This window comes from Protopterus annectens, chromosome 2.part2 (genome assembly GCF_019279795.1).
Source record: "Protopterus annectens isolate FY-2018-M chromosome 2.part2, PAN1.0, whole genome shotgun sequence".
NCBI classification, from domain to species: Eukaryota; Metazoa; Chordata; order Ceratodontiformes; family Protopteridae; genus Protopterus; species Protopterus annectens.
This window is the reverse complement of record NC_056730.1, coordinates 557,508,991-557,525,970: the sequence shown is the minus strand read 5'-3', so window position 1 is coordinate 557,525,970 and position 16,980 is coordinate 557,508,991. Positions and strand designations below refer to the sequence as shown.

The 16,980-nt window shown below is 42.2% G+C and overlaps 1 protein-coding gene across 1 annotated transcript in view; it reads right to left on the bottom strand.

Annotated features, from left to right (window-relative positions):
• The window catches only part of WBP1 (WW domain binding protein 1), a 498,228-nt gene that overhangs the window by 98,362 nt on the left and 382,886 nt on the right, over nt 1-16,980 (bottom strand). Inside the window, exon 3 of the mRNA XM_044064019.1 lies at nt 15,389-15,550. Coding sequence (XP_043919954.1) covers nt 15,389-15,550 — 162 coding nt within the window. The remainder of the gene's footprint in view (nt 1-15,388; nt 15,551-16,980) is intronic.

Genomic DNA, 16,980 nt, shown 5'->3' with positions numbered 1-16,980 from the left:
AATGTAGTAGTATCTCCCCTTTGTTTTGAGGATTAGGGTAAAAGGTAGGTAAGTGGATAGCCTGATTCAAAGCTACCCTGGTTACTACCTTTGGCATAAAGGACGGATTGGTTCGTAAGGAAACTCTGTCCTGATGGAAAATGATGAAAGGCTGCACAGCCATGAGGGCTTGTAGTTCCGATACCCTGCGAGCTGAGGTGATAGCCAGAAGGAAGGCTGTTTTCCAGGACAAATATTGCAATTCTGTTGAGGCAGCTGTCTCAAAAGGAGGCAAGGTCAGCTTTTCTAGAATGAAATTGAGGTCCCAAGCAGGTACTGGTTGTTTCCTTGGGGGTTTTATATTCTTAGCCCCTCTGAGGAACTGTCTTAAGAGGGGCTGAGAGAATAAAGGAGGATCAGTGTTGTATTCTGCAGAAATGGCTGAGGCATGGATTTTGATGGAGGAGAATGAAAGTCCACTGTTTAGCATCTCAGCTAGATACTGTAATATTTGAGGTAAATTCAGTTTTCCAGGATTCTGGCCCTTTTTCTCATTCCAGGCACTAAACCGTTTCCATTTTGCAGAGTAAGCTTTTCTAGTAGAAGGCCTTCTGGCCTCCAAAATGACATCCTGCACCTCCTTGGAGAGTAGGGTCTGTTGTGAAGTTAAGGAATCTTCCATGCGGCCAAGATTGAGTGTTTTCAGCTGACTGTGAAGAGTTTTGAAGCTGTGCTGAGTCAGAAGAAGAGGCATTAGAGGTAGGGTCCATGGTGGGGAATGCGTCAGGCTCCTCAGGAATGGGTACCAGTGTTGTCTTGGCCAGTCTGGAGCAATGAGAATCATCTTTGGTCTGTCTGCTCTGGTTTTTAATAGAACTTTGGGCAGCAGAGGAAGAGGTGGAAAGGCATAAACTGTCATTGTTGTCCAACTGAAAAGTGCATCCACTCTCCAGGCCTGTGGATGAAAAGTCCTTGAGCAGAATTTTGCCAATTGGTGATTTTTGTGGGAGGCAAAGAGATCTATGTCTGGCCTTCCCCATGCTTGAATTATCTCTGTAAAAACTTGAGGATGCAACTTCCATTCATGTGGATCTGTCATATTTCTGCTTAGGTCGTCTGCCAGAGTGTTTTCCTTGCCTGGCAAGTACTGTGCTTGAAGTTCGATTTGTAATTCCAGAGCCATGTTCCAAAGAGACATGGCCAGCCTGCATGGGGGTATGAATGGGTTCCTCCCTGTTTGTTTATGTACCACATTACTGTGGTGTTGTCTGTCCTTATCAATAGTTGACCTGGATGCAGAAGATCTTTGAAAGCTATAATAGCATTTATTACTGCTAGCATTTCCTTTGGATTGATGTGTAGGTGCTTTTCTTTTTGGGACCATTTGCCCTGAATGCACCGATCTGTCATGTGCGCCCCCCAGGTGTAGTCCGAGGCGTCTGTTGTGATGACTTGATTTGCTTGAGGCTTGCAGAATGGGAGACCTGTGTTTCTTTGGCATGCTTGAGCCCACCACAGAAATTCCTTTTGAAGACATGGAATCAGTGGTATTATTGTTTCCAAACTGTGGCTGTGTTGAGACCATAGGTTTTTCAGGTACCATTGAAGTTTTCTCATATGCAGCTTTGCACATGGGATTAGTAGGATGCAAGATGCCATGAATCCCAGAGCCTTCAGGATTTTCCTTGCAGTCAGCTAGTTTTCTGAAGTATTGAGTTAGTTGCCCCTGTTTCTCTGGCGTGAGGTAAGCCATCTGGGTGTTTGTGTCCAAGTTGGCACTCAGGAAAATTATTGCTTGAGAGGGTATTAACCTTGATTTCTTTTTGTTGACTGTGTATCCCAGAGAATTCAACAACATTATTACAAAAGCCAGATGTTTCAGAAGTATGTGCTTGCTGTCCGCTTGGATCAGGCAGTCGTCCAAATATGGGTATATTTGTATCCCTTGAAGTCTGCAGTAGGCAATTACTGATGCCAGGCATTTCGTGAATATTTTTTATTTTTTTATTTTTTATTTTACATTTGTTAACCGGGCTAGTCTAACTGGAACAAGATCCATTTTCAGTAGAGGCCCGGGGAGAAAAGCTCCAGCACAGCAAACTTTTTACAGTAAAAAATAATAAGTTCAAAAGCAGAATAACAGTAGTAAAGTAGCTCTAAACGGTTACAGCCATTTACATACACAATATATGACTGTAATAAATTGTTTAAAATTAAAAGAACTATAATAATAAATAAGCAGAATACAGACATACTGAATAGGTTCAGTTGACATTACAAGGATACCAAGGTTGTGTTGAGGTGATATGCAATGCAATAGGAATAGGAACAAATTAGTAGTTTTCATTTGGAAGCAGGATAACAGAAAGTATATACTGTCAATAAATTTTAGAAATGTAACATATGACATAGTGAGATAAAGGTATCTAAGAGGCAGCAAGAATATGTAAAGTGGTGGAATATATTCTTGCTAGGAGCAGAGAAGATATTTAGTCAGGGTTAGTACAAGGGCAAAGCCAGTGAGAACTGAGAAATTGTTTTATTCTTAGTTTAAAGAGTCTTGTGGAGGTTAGAGCTAGGAGTTCAGAGGGAAGTTTGTTCCAGTATTTGCCTCACGGAGTTAGAGAAAAGAGAAACTCCAGCTGAGTTCTTGGTTTTGTTAATACTAATAAGTGCCTTATATGAGGAGCGAAGGGTGTTGAGATTGTTATAAGGGGTGATGAGGGTAGTCAGTATAGGTGTATAGGTGGGGTAGTATGCTCTTATGTATAATAGTGAGTTGTTGAGATAATCTGGTTTTCAAAAGTTGTTGGTTTTGGAAATTCAAGCCATCCTAGCTGTGATGAAAAGCGAAAGGAGAACCTGTGGCAAATCTAGCAACCTGTGGAGCATTGTTAGCATTAGTGTTTAAGGTGAAGTTTGTTTAGATTTGGGTGTAGAGTAGAGTAAGTAAAGGGCGGGTAGAGATCTAGCTATAGCGATTTTGGTTGAAGGAGTATAGCTTGGTTTGATTGAAGGAGTGAGGAATATAAAGATTCCTGCAGTTTTTATTATGTTTTTTATATTAGTGTTAGGTTGAGAGTCAAAGTTTGAGTAAATGTTTGTTTACAGTTAATGTCTATATGTTCCAGTGTCAGTGAGTGTTTGTGTCATTGTTGTGAGTAGTCCCATTGAAGTGGGGAGGAGTAAAGTAAAGAGGAGGTGAGTGAAGAAAGTAAGTAGTAAGTTTTAGTTAAGTTTTTTGGTTAGTTTAAATAAATTTAAAAAAAACATTTGTTTTTGTGTGTTAAATGTATTGTGATTCAAAGATTAGTGTAAATCAATTTGCTGAGAATCATCTGCATGGAAGCATCTGGTGGTATGAATGAAGGTGGAAAGTGGATTGCTAGTGGAGGTCTATAATGAAAAAAAAAGGAAATGGACAGGAGGGAGGGAGAGAGGGGACACCCAGGGAGGATAGGAGGGAGGAGGGATAGGTTACCCATAGTATAAGTTGATAGGTAACTATCCCATAGTAGTGAAATCCAAAAGAAGATTAAAAGAGAGAATCCAAATTTTAATTTTATTAAAGAATTAACCATATCAAGAATAGAAATAATAAAAAATAAAGTAATAAATCAAGGATAAAAGATTAGAGTTATTATTATTATGGTTAGAGACAGAGAGGAAGGCTGTAGCTGGAGGAGGGGTGGTGGTGCTGTGGTCAGGTCTAAATCCATGTTGACAATTGGCAAGATTATTAAGTATTATTACAAAGCTTATTTATTATTTACATTTTTTTGGAACTTTTGAGGCACATTTTTTTGTAGAATTAGTTTTAGAGTTTGAGATATCGATAGAGTTACCAGTTTGGATGATGTGATGTGTGAGATTTTTCAGATAGATGGGAGATTTTCTCGGATATAGTTCTGTGTTTATGAGTATGAATGGGGGGAATTGGGGCCTTGCTTTTTTAACCTTTGCAGGTGTAGGTGGATTGCTAGCAGAGCAGGGGGGGTGGTAGGTTTTTTTTTCTAGTAGCAAACATTTCAAGGGATGTAGGAACTGGTTTTAGTACTGGAATAGGGAAAGTGGAAGAGGTGGTTAGATTGGGAAGTAGGAGGAGTTGTTTTTAGCTGTTAGAAGAATGGTGGTGTCAAAGAAGAAAAGAATAAAGGCATTAGCAGTTTAGTTTTTTTTTTTTTGGTTAGACCCTAGAGGAGTAGGTGTTATAGAGATTGGTGGGTGTAGGAGAGTGTTGATGCTGCTTTGCCACTTTTTGTTTTTTTCTTTTTTTAGTTTTTTGTAGTTGATGTAAAAGTTTTTTTATCTAGCAGATTTTTTTTTTTAGGTATTCCCTAAGTTGTCTGGTTTGGTGGTGGTCTGTTGGATTCCTGGTAGTGTGCCATTTTGACACGATTTGTTTCTGAGGAGAATTTTTGTCTAGTGTCTTTGGTGAGCCATGGGGCAGGTTTAGTGTTACTTCTAATAGAGCCGCACTGGGGCATGTTGGTTAAGGATGGATAAGAATGAGGTATTAAAGTAGTCAACTGCTTCATCTAGGGAAGTGTTTTTAGTGGTGACCAGTCACAGTGTTTAAGTTCTAGCTGGAAAAGTTCTGGGTTGAATGATTTTGTAGTCCTGATTGTACGATATGTAGTTGGGGTTAGGTAGTAATTTTGTGTCTGATGATATAAGTGAGTAAGTGATCACTTAGATGATCAGGGAAGGTTTCTGCCTTGTATGTGAGATGTGGGGAGTTTGTAAGAATCCAATCTAGTATACTTTCTTTGTTGTTACTTTTATCAATTCTTGTGGGGGAGGTTATAACTTGAGAGAAGCCATGAAGATTAATGTGGGTGTGGTGGGCTGAGGGTACTACAGGGATTCAATCGATGTTAAAGCGCCAAGTATTAAGGTTTCTTGTGGAAGATTGATAGATATCCAGTTAAGAATGTTTTTTCAATTAATATTATTTACCAGGGAAGGTAAATACAAAGCGATGTTAATGGATTTGAATGTGTTGATTTGAAGTTTAGTGACTAGGATTTCATGTTCGTTATTAAATGTAGGTAGATTTATGTTAGATATGGTGACATGTAGATAATTTTAAAGAGGATTGCTACACCACCCTCCCTTTGTTAATACTGATCCCTTCTCAGGATACTGTAGGCAGGTGGGACAAGTTCATTGTCATTAATGGATGGTTTTAGCCATGTTTAGGATAGACATAGGAAATCAAAGTTATAGAAATTCTAAAAGGGCATGAAGATGGGTGGTTTTATTGTTAATGCTTGAATGTTAAGATGTGCTATGGAAAGGGAGTTATTGGAGGCTTATTAGGTGTGTGTGGAGGAGTAATGGTGGAGGTACTTTGTATAGTTTCAGGAATATTGTGTGGGCCAGGATTAGGATGAATGTCTCCATCTAGTAGGCTAAGTGGAGTTTTCTATATGTGGGTTGTTATTGTTAAGGAAGTAAAAACAAAGTGTTTTCCTTGCAAGGTGAGTAATGTATTTTATGTGGGTAAGTCTGTGATATTTGGCATGAAGGTAGCAGGGAGAAGTTGTGGTGTTAAAGTTATAAAGAGGAATAGGTAGTAGTGGTGTGGAAGTGAGCTTAGAAGGCAGTAGGAGGTTTGGGTGGAGTGGTTGTTCATAAGAGGTTAATGAGTAGATAGTTACTAGAGGAGTTAGAAGTAATATAAAGGCTAAACATTTTAGTTGAGTTAGGTAGGTAATATTGGCCATGATGTAGGTAAAAGATGGGAAGATAGATAAGGGTTTGTATTAATAGCAGGGAGGTATTAGAAGCTATAAGGGTGGGGTGGGGTGTTACAATTTGTTAGGAGAGGTAATTGAATAATTATGGAGGGGAGTGGCAATAAGGAGAATGTATTTGATTGGTGATGGTAAAAGTAGGGGTGTGGCATAGCGAAAATATATTTTAGGACCCCTGGGGTGGGTGGGAATTGGGGGTAGGGAGGGGAGTGAGACAAGAGGGCTTAACGGAGCGGTTGAGACAGTTGATTGAGAACAATCAGTGAAATTCTGATTGCGGAGGAGGGACTGCAGGGGTAAGTAGGCTTTGTGATCTGTGTAGAAGAGTAGGGTGTAGTAGAAGTGAATAGTAAAGGCAGATAATGGGAAATGTTTAGCAGAAGAGGTAATATGTCTGGTCAGTGGTAATAATACTAGAAAGGAGTTCAAAAAAGAAGGCAGTCTTATGAGTATGACGGGCAACAAGAGAGGAGCAGTTGGGAGGGTGCCACCTAGTGGGCAGTAGGGTAATAACCACAGAGGTGAGGAAAAGAAAAATCAGGCAAGGTTAGACTAGGGGCTAGGAAGGCAATATGTATGAAGGGTTAATTAAGTCAACTAGAAGTATGAGAGGGAAATATACGTAGTCTACTGGAGTGGAGGGGGGGGATGGCTGCTGGGTGTTCAGGCTGTGAGGCATACAATAATTAACAACCAGGATTAAGGCAGAGTATTAAATCAGGTAGGAGCCAAACTTACAATTGCTTAAACTCTCCTATCACTTTACGTGTGAGAACAACAGGTTTCACTATGAAGTGATGTTACAGTTGAGAGATTTGGGGTCCTTGGGTCCCAGCTGGATAGTAATCTCTTAGTAGAGGGTAGGCAGGCTGAAATAGGCGAAAGCAGATATTTATATAGCAGGAACAAGAGAGAAGGGGAGAAAGACAAGAAAGAGACAAAAAAGTATTAGATGGCAAAATACAAAATGGTTAGGCAAGTTACTTAGTTAATCAATTAGAAGCAATCAATTCCATATCTCTAGAGTAGGAAAGACAATAAATGGTTTACTAGAAACAGTTGTATCTATCAGTTTTACAATAGGTTTGGTAAGAGTGAAAACACTGTTGCAGGCAAAAACATTTGTGTAAGAACACAACAGGAAAACATATACTTAAATACATTAATCCAGTGCAAAACAGTTACGATGTATATTATACACTGCTCACTTAACTGCTGATTCAAGTGCACTAACGTAATTTCTAAGCTTTCCTGCCGTATTTATCAACTGCTCTAGATGAGAGGGATGCAGCTAGTTATGAATTTGGAATTAGGAAAGGTACATAATCAATGCTGGTGGGTATTCCGGGATTGGCGTCCCTCTGGATAGGCTCACAGTAAAAGCATCCAATAAAAAGGACATATGACTTAGTCAAAGGATGAAACGCCACCGTTATGAGTGGCAATGGGCAAACTAAGTTCAGATAACAGGAGTGTAGTGTTTGGGGAGAAAGAATATTCCCGCCACGCACCACGTGCTAGCAGAACAGCAAAAAGCAGTTTATTCTTTAATATGGCGTTTAGGATAAGAACGGCACTTTCGCTGTCTAGCTTGAGCCAAGTTAACTACAGATGTGGAAGGGTAAATGTCAGGAGAGATAAAAACTCCCGCCACGCACCACGTGCTAGCAGAACAGCAAAAAGCAGTTTATTCTTTAATATGGCGTTTAGGATAAGAACGGCACTTTCGCTGTCTAGCTTGTGCCAAGTTAACTACAGATGTGGAAGGGTAAATGTCAGGAGAGATAAAAACTCCCGCTACACGCTGCGTGTATACAGGTCTGTAGATTGCAATGCTACAGACTATCCGTGGCGTAGGTCAAGATACCAGGAGAGAAAAACTCACTTCTAACTTCACAAGTCCAATTAAGGGAGAGTAGCTGTAAAAAGACCACGCTATGATCTAAACGGGCGAACCACACACTCAGAAGAGTAGCGGCTAGTTTATAGGGTTATACAATCGTATGTGTCCTTCAGTGGACAAGATTACTAGGCTAGATAAGGAATGTACCCTTCGGCGGACCTGTGTACTAAGCTATGAATAATGTGTAAAACACAACAAAATGCCGGAATGGTAGGTCCTCACACACAGAAGACTCATCAACAGACCCAATGACTCTGGGCGCAGAAGATAAGCCAAAGGGCAATGCAGAGAATTGATAATGGGTTGAACCTGCAAGAAATCTAAGGTATCTTCTGCAATCTTGTCTGATTGGGACATGCAGGTATGCCTCCTTGAGGTCCAATGTTACCAGCCAAGACTCCTTGCCCAGCATGGGAAGAAGCTGCTGTAATGTGAGCATCTTGAATTTTGGCACGAGTAAAAAATGTGTTTAGGATGGATAGATCCAAAATAGGTCTCCAATCTTTCCCCTTCCTTGGTACCAGGAATAGTCTGGAGTAAAAACCTTGACCTTGTTCTTGTGTAGGTACCTCTTGAATAGCTTTCATGTCCATGAGATCTGAAATTTGTTTTTGTGCCTCTGCCCTTTGATTGTGTGGCAGGTTTGGCATGCCTCTCATTTTTGGAAGGGTGTGAAAATGGAATCTGTAGCCTCTGTTTATAATGTCCAGGATCCATTTGTCTTTTGTGACAATATGCCAATTTTTCGAAAATAATGCCAGTTTTCCGCCTAAAGGTGCTGCCATGTGAGCCTTGCTTGGCATGAAAAGGGGAAGTCATTGGGTCTGCTTTCTGAATGGCTGTGAACTATCCTCACCACCTCTTTGTGTAGGAGCTTGCCATTGTCTGCCTCTAAACGATCCTTGAGATTGCCCTCTGCCCCTCGGGTGCCTGTATCTACCTCTTTGGGGTCTGTCCGTGGCTGGAAAGGGCCAATTTTTGGAAGGCCAATTTCTACTGAAATGTGGAGGTCGTATTTGTAGGAAATCTTTCACTGTTTGCATTGATTTTGCCTTTTCCTCCATTTTCTTTAATACCTCCTCAGCTTTAACAGCAAATAATACATCTTTTTGCAGAGGGTCATCTAGTAATTTAGCTTTGACATGATCTGATAAGGTTTGCTCTTTGAGCCAGGCATGACTACGTATGACTGATCCTGTAACAGCAGCTCTACATGAGGCCTCTAAAGCATCAAAACCACATTGCAAGGTATGTTTACCCACTTGTTCTGCACTATGCATCAAATCCTGCAACTCCTTCAAGTCTGGTTGTTCAGGTTGTGACATTTAGCTTCTCAACTGTGATAACAGAAACTGTTGGTACTTTAACATATGGAACTGGCAGTTTAATGCCCTCATGGTTAAGGTGGCCGAGGTGTATACCTTTTTCCCCCACCTTTCTAAAACTCTATAATCTCTTTCTGAAAGTAATGGATTTTTAGCAGTGGAGGCCTTAATTCCCTTGGGGCCCTGTGAGATAGTTTCTGGGTCAGCCGCATGGCTTTTGTATAGGAATTGGTGTGAGTCAGGAACCCAGTAATACCAGTCAGGCTTGACTGGGGCTGGAGGTAAAGAGTCTGGGTTAAGGCAGGCCTCCGAATACACATCATCTAGAATGTCTAGGACAGGAGGTATAGCCAGAGGCCTGTGCTGAGGGAGCAAGAGAAAGTCCCTAAGCCTTTTTTTGGAGTCTGAGTACTCTTGGCCTTCCCAGTGGAAGTGTTTCTTCAAGGTATGCAAGGTTTCCCCAAAAGAGTAATCCTCAGGGGGGCAGAGGGAATGGACTTCTCTGCATCAGAATCCTCAAAAGGGGAGTATGCCTGTTCCTGGTCATCAGAATGCTCTGAAATAATGGAGGCCTGGTCCGAGGAGGGGGATTCTTCCTCCACTCTGGGCCTTTTGTCCGGGGGGGGGGGGGGGTTGAGAACCCCTGATAAGAGTAATCAAATCCTCAGCCATTTTGAGCATCTGCTTTTTAGGCATGGGGCCTTGGGAAGGGCCCTGTGGAGCTTGTCTCTTAGTATGCATGGCTGCTTTAGACTTAGTGAAAGCCTTGATGGAAAAAGAAGAGGAAGGCCTGAAGACACCTTGAGAGGTGGCAGACCTGTCTAAACTCTGAGTTTCACCGCCAAGAGTGGCTTCGGTAGTTGGGGTGTGGGCCGAAGAGCCTGCGACCTCGTGTACAGTAGACACCACCAATGAAGTGTCGTCAGTAGTCAGGGGCTGCGTAGGCGACTCACTGAGAACCGGACCACCTGTAGTCGGCTTTGGCGTGGTGTCGGTAGAAGCCGCGGACCTTGTATGTCGGTCCTTATCTTTGCGTCTTTTACTCAAAACTGGAGTCGGAGTATCCGACGACATAATGTAGTTACATTTTTTGCCAAAATAGTGTTGGGCGAACTCCGCCCGACGCTTAATGGTGCGTCTGTTGAATGTAGCACAAAAACGACAGGCCGAGACGTCGTGGTCTGGGCCTAAGCAAGGAATGCAGAGGGAATGAAAATCCTTATGCGGTATTGGCTTCCTACATGAAATGCAATTATTAACTTTGTCTGACATCGGTCTGAGGCAAGAAAAGTTTCCCCAACGGGGTACTTAGCTTTCAAGAAGACTTCAGTTGCTAAATATTCGTAATCTCAGGAGCTGGCCGACAGGCACTTGCGAACTGCTTCTGCTTCGGGCACCGCGCGGCAAGAAAGACTGAAGAAAATGGCGTCGGCTGGTTCTTTTATACCCCTGTCGCACTGACGTCAGGGAAGAAGTGACGACAACCGACGCCGGACCTAGACTTTGGAATTCGGCCGACCGAGGACCCGCCTGACGGCAGGAAAACCCATCTGTTATGACTGCAGCTGTATGCACGATGAACATCAGGAAATGAATGAATGGGTTTAGGGATAATTCAGAAATCAGTTCTAGCATAAATATGGGTTGGCACAAGGGATCACCAGATCCATGTATAAAGACAGATATTCCCTACAAATGAGGGCATGCCGGTCCAATATTCTGGGAAAAGAGGTGATGGCCACCAGAAAAAGCATTTCCAAGACTACATTCTATGCTGCCAACGCAGTAGGTTCCACTTACAAGTCTCAAACAAAGTCCAAATCTTACCAAGAGAAAGAATTCTTTACATTTTGGAAAAGATGTAGCTCCATTTAAGGGACTGCAAGGCCAGACGGTGCTGGGTTATAATCTAGCCATCCTTAAGCTGATTATGGGTAGAAAGAGCTCTCGCCCGCTTGCAGATATACAGACATACATGCTTAAGCAAGCGTGCGCTCACACACACGATAACCTGAACATCGACCAATTATAACAATATCAAATATCAGTCTGCTCAAATGCAGAAGCTCTCTTACTTGGCAGAATAATTCTGTCTGGTGGAAGACTTCCTGTTACCCTCAATCAAACCTGTTGGGACCAGGGATTTTAAAGAATTTAACCATGTCCAGAAAGGGATCCAGTGCCCCCCAGCCACGTGGGAGTCCACTCATACATGGAGTTTTTCCAGTACTGCCAGGGTCTTGAAAGTCTAAAATCAAGACTCACTCATATTTGCCACCACTGGGCAATGAATATTAACTTTTGACTTTCTTGCCTGAATTTTGTACCACAATGTGCAATCAGTAGGCTCACAAAGAAAAAATACCCCTGTCATGAGACAGGGGAAGTGCTCACTGTGAATTCCCTCTTGCAAAGCTGCACTAAGCAAAAGAGAGGGAGAAACAAATCTTTCAAAGTGGTGAAGAAGTCCATCTCCAGAGTGCCCCACTTTTGGAAAATTTAAGCCAAATGTGGCTTTCAAATTTACAACCCACAAAAAGACTACAGAAGGGGTGCAGTAAGCCAGCCAGCCAACATGTTCACTTTGCCAGAGATGTAAAATGCTGACAAAAAGCTGCATCTGCTTTTGGCTATTGCCAAACATGCACTGCGTCAGTGTAAAGAAGGTACAATTGCATATCCTCTTGCTCTTATATAAAAGAGGACATGCTAACAGGACAAATCAGGAGGGGCCTTAGATGCAGCTCTCAAGGGATTTAAGGGCTAGAGCATCACTTTTAGTTTAAGCTGACTAATGTGCAACATCATCCATAAAGGGAGTCCAGATCCCTTACACACTGGAGTGGAACACACAAAACCTCCCCAAAAAGCTAGTGAAGCCATAACTTATCAAAACCTGAGAGAGTTCAGCTACAAGAATACGAGGCCTGCTTGAAGACTAGTGTGAACTATCTACAACTACTCCAGTGCCTAGTGAAAGATGTTTGACACTGGGAGGTCTATGAGCACATGCCAGTTCTGCAGATGCTGACACCTCACAGTTCAATGCACCACCCTCAGCATCATGCATGCAAATGAAGAGTAAGATCATGGTGGCCATCAAGCCCAGCAGGCACAAGAATGTCAGAGCTTGGACTCTCCACTACATCTTAACCCATACTGCTTGTCTTCATGTGGAAGAACAACCAATTGCATACAAAGCTTTAGATAAAAGAAGATAATCCTCTGAAACTGTGCAAGACTTATCCCATTTTATGGTCATCCTAGGGACTGCAATCATGGGAAAACTCATTCCCAGAGACTCTACAGGGGAATCCATTGATGGGACCAGCACCACTGAAGATTCCCAGGTAAGAGAACACATGGAGATCCTTCTCCAGTAAGGCTTTGGCCACCACAGCCAACAACCTGGTGAACAATGGATGTAGAGGAAACGCCAAATGGCTGTACCTTGCATTAAAGTGATGTACATTCACAAAGAACTGAATGCATCTCTTGAATGGAACCCTGATGAACTATATGCAATATATACAATGAAGTCAGTAAAGTGCAGCATGGAAAGGAAATCATCCAACTTCTTCAGAATGGGAAAGAGGCAGAAGAACCCCTGAGGATAGCCTCATTCTTGAGAAGAGCTAGAGTCTAGGGCCCCTTCCAAGTAAAACTGGTCTCACAGTAGTCTTCTCTGGAACAGAACACAAAAGTGTAAAGATGTAGACTAGAATCACAATGCTCAAAACGCACTGGAACATTGAAACGAGTTTCCACTCTGAGGCTATCTTGGAGATCTCCCTCCTTTACAGACTGCCTTAAACTGTAATAAGGGTTGGGACTACTGTACTTCAGGTTTGTTTTCTTGGGTGACTTAGTCAACATAGGAGGAGACAATACCATGTGATGTTTCAAGGCCTTCCTGGTTGCATAAACATGTTTTTTTCTGCAACCACCTGGGACTGGAAGAGGAAAAAGTCTAAAGGGGGATCGTAAAGGTCCTCCACCATAGCAAAACCCCATTTTTTTCAAGACATCATTCAAAGTCCTTATAAGACGGGCCAAAGAGAATCTCAGTTCTGAAAGGGGCACACAAGAATGAATTTTTATGTGCTCTTCACAGTCTCAAGCAATACTGTACAGACATGTGTGAGCTGCACCTGCAGACCCTTACTTACAGTATCTGCATAGTCAAAACTGCAGTGTGTCACATGAAAGCTCACTCTGGAAGCCAAATGTTTAACCATCTTCTAGCTGACTAGCCTTAGAGAAAGCAAATGTTTTTCCAATGCATGGCCTGCTACACAGATTGGTGAAACAAAAAGATGGCAGAAAGTAATCTCTAGCCAGGGTTGCAAAGAGTTAAGACTCGTTCTCTGGTAGCAAGATTGCAAAATGTAGTAGCCTCTGTCCCCTGTGCAAGAGCAAAAAAAAAATGTCATATGGAGTTGGCTCAAGGATGTTTCATTAGTGATTATAAGTCATTCACTTGGCCAGATGTGTACAGACAGCATTTACCTAGCCTACCTGGAGGCCACAGCTACAGACATTGGATGTTTGTCAGCTTTAAGAATGGCAACCTTAACTGCTGATCCAAAGTCCCCTTTTCTTTCCTCACCAGAGGGGCAGTAAGGCATTTCAGTGTGTAAGGGGGATGGGTGCCCCTACCCATGTAAAGAGAATCTTGAGTCTTAATGCTTCTCTGAAGGGGGGAGGTTCCAGAGTGAAGGGGTGTCATCACCATTAACTGCTCCTAATAACGGTTTTCCACACTCTCAGCCTCTTCAAAGGATCCTGAATGAATTCTCCTCCCCTTTTCCAGACAGACGTTTAGGCCTTTCTTGTGCAACAGACCATCATACACAGTACCCCATTTCTTAAGATTTCTCTAAAGAAGGGGGTCACATGAAGGGGAACATAAGAGTGAGGGGTAATCATTACTCACCAGTCTCCAAGATAAGGGCCCTCTAGAACCTCAGATTTTACATAGAATCTGCGGTGAGACTAACCCCCCCCCCCCCCCAAGCTCCAGAGACCATAATTTTCATAGGTTTCCATTAGGATTATTGCACAGTGGGCATGTGCCAGAGTTCAGGCAAAAGGCATCTGACACCTAGGAGTGATACCAGTGATGTTGCTAGCATCAGGCCACGTTTTGCAAGAGAGTATTTCACATTCAAGATTCAAGCCCTCAACAGTCCTTAAAAGACATAGTGGAAATCTACAACATGAACTGTGAGTTCTGGTGCAGAAAGATGTGGTGGGCATCCCCTCAGCCTAGGCCAGCAAATCCTCCTGTGTCTAGGGAGGGTGACCCAAGTGTCCTTGGACTTGAGTGCCCATTACATGGGTCTGGGTGATTCCACAGAACTCTTCCTGTGATTAGTGGAGTCAGCAGTGTGCTCTGGATGACCAACCACAGTATTGGTGGTCTCTGCTAAGATACACTCTCAGTGCCTTCTCCAGGCTTCTCTATCACTCCAGTGGACAATGGATACAATCATAAGGTCTCATTAGCTGAGGATCTCATCATCTGTGAAGAAAGGAGGGATGTTTCCAAAATGGACATCTATGAGAGCTAGACTAATGCTTACTCTCCAATTCTCAGTCCTTATGACGGTGCTCTGGCAGAGACTTGGGGCTGCACTTGGGACGCTCCAACACAGGAACCTTCAAATGTCACCATTCTCCTGGTAATAAGCAAAGTTAGGAGATTCACCCAGAAAATATTACAAGTAGCTGGCTGATAACTGCCAGAAGTGTAACAGTAGTTCAAGTTATGGCACTCTCCTAGGAAGTACACACAATGCAGCCACTCTGTAAATGAGTGAACATCTATGCTGTCAAGTGGTGTAGCGTCTGGTGACACTAAAATTATTAAGTTAATGATGTGGGAATGCCAAGTGATATCAACAAAAATGATGTTCATTAGGAACAGGCTCAAACTGTGTGTTGGGGGTGTGTGTGAAACTCTAGGTTTAAGTATGCTCTTTACACTCTGGTGTGTGACATCATGACATCTGCCTCTACCGGAGGCACCTAACCTCCTTGCTCCCTCTAGTGATGGAGCTTTCATGGGGAAAAATAATGAATGGGAAAGCAAGAGAAGATGAACCGAATTGCTGACCCAATAAAAACAATCCTCAATATTAGGTCTATGTTTTGCCGATCATAATTTGCTTTTGATTGCTCCAAAGATCAAATGGCTAACTGGTAGGCCTGCAGGTGACACCCAGTGACAAACTACCTTAAAGATAATCAGACATCTTGTGGAAACTGTAAAAGCCATATTCATTTACCAAACTAGGCACAAAATTGATAGGGGCAAAAAGGAGCAGTGCTATATTTACTGCAACAGAGTTACTTAGGTTAGGCAGCATGGACATCTCAGAAAGCTGCTTGCTGCTGTATGAAAGAGATTTCCTACTTACGAAGATCTAGCATGGAGGCAGGGTAGTTGCAGGCACCATGGTATGCAATGAGGTTGATCTCCCGCTGGCGTTGCTGTTGCTGGATGCGGAGTTTGGTTCGGCGATGTCGGTATGCACAACAACAACTGAAAAGTATTAGCAAAGTCCACAGGAGCCAGAACCCTATGGAGAGTAAAACACATACTTGTTAGCATACAAAAATTAAACACAAGAGTTGGCGTTTATATGGAGAAATTGAAGTACACAAAAAAAAAATCATAGCCTAGTATTTACCTACGCATTTCCTATCAATCTGAAGACTATTACAAGCCTAGCCAATAATCAGAGGTCAGAATCAAATCCTATACCTTGTATTTATGAGGTAAAGACCTTAACCGTTACCTCTCACAGACAAAAAAATGTCACGTACTTAATTAACACTGCCTTAGACTCACTGTATCCCTTCACAAGAAGTCCAGAGTATGCAAGTAGTAAAATATGAACATTTTTACATTAAGTCCATAAAAGCTGCTATAATACAAAATGATTAGTGGAGTAGCATGTTTCAATATGACACTGCAAATGCTTTGCTGTACTGTTTGTAAAGGAAAATTTAAATCAAAAGTATATGAGATGGCACCATTTTAGTCACCACGTTACACATGTGGACCCTTGCCTGGCAAAAATCACACTTCATAACAAATTGAAAAGATTAATCAGGGTATGTAAAGAAATAAAAATGTTATACAACAGCAATACAGTCATTTGGGAAAAAAAGTACCCAAATTCTCCTTTCAAACTGTATGATAAAAAAATGTATTCTGCAAACAGCATTTCAAATTCTAGGACTGCTTCTCCAAACATTTTTGTTTTTTCATAAAACACTACAGTACAACTACATTAAGTGTGGGTAGAAATAAGTGTTTGCGAGTGTAGGGAGTGACGACTCTGAAACATGCTACAATGTGAACATTGTTTATGAAATGGGACTACCACAATCCCTTGTCAAGCCGTCCCATAATCAAATGGTTCACCTTCCGTTTTAGTAGTCTAGCTTCGAAGCCTCAATACAAGTAAAGTACAGATGTGTACCTACCATAAATGTAGATGTTTGAGTGTATTCACTGTTGCAGTCATTACACTTGGGTTATCCTGCTGGCAGGCGACCCGCCGTCGGCCAGAGTTCCAAAGTCTAGGTCCGGCATCGGTTGCGGTCGCTTCTTCCCTGACGTCAGTGTGCCAGGGGTATAAAATATGCAACCAACACCATTTTCTTCAGTTTTTCTTGCCCCAGATGTCAGGTGCCCCCCAAAAAGGAAAGGCTGGAAAAAATTATGTCAAAAAACATGCATGTACCAAAATAACATTTCCTTCATCTACAAGCAAATACATCACATAGGTTGTAGAGAGTTGAGAAGTACAAAAAGGACCCATCAAAGAGAAAGGGGGATGGTGGGTGGGTAACCTGGACTGCAACAGTGAATACACTCGAACATCTACATTTATTGTAGGTACACAACTGTACTATGTTCATCGTGTTTCACTCTTGCAGTCATTACACTTGGATTGAATCCCAAAGCTGAGGTTGGGGTGGCTGGGCCTAAATAGGATTA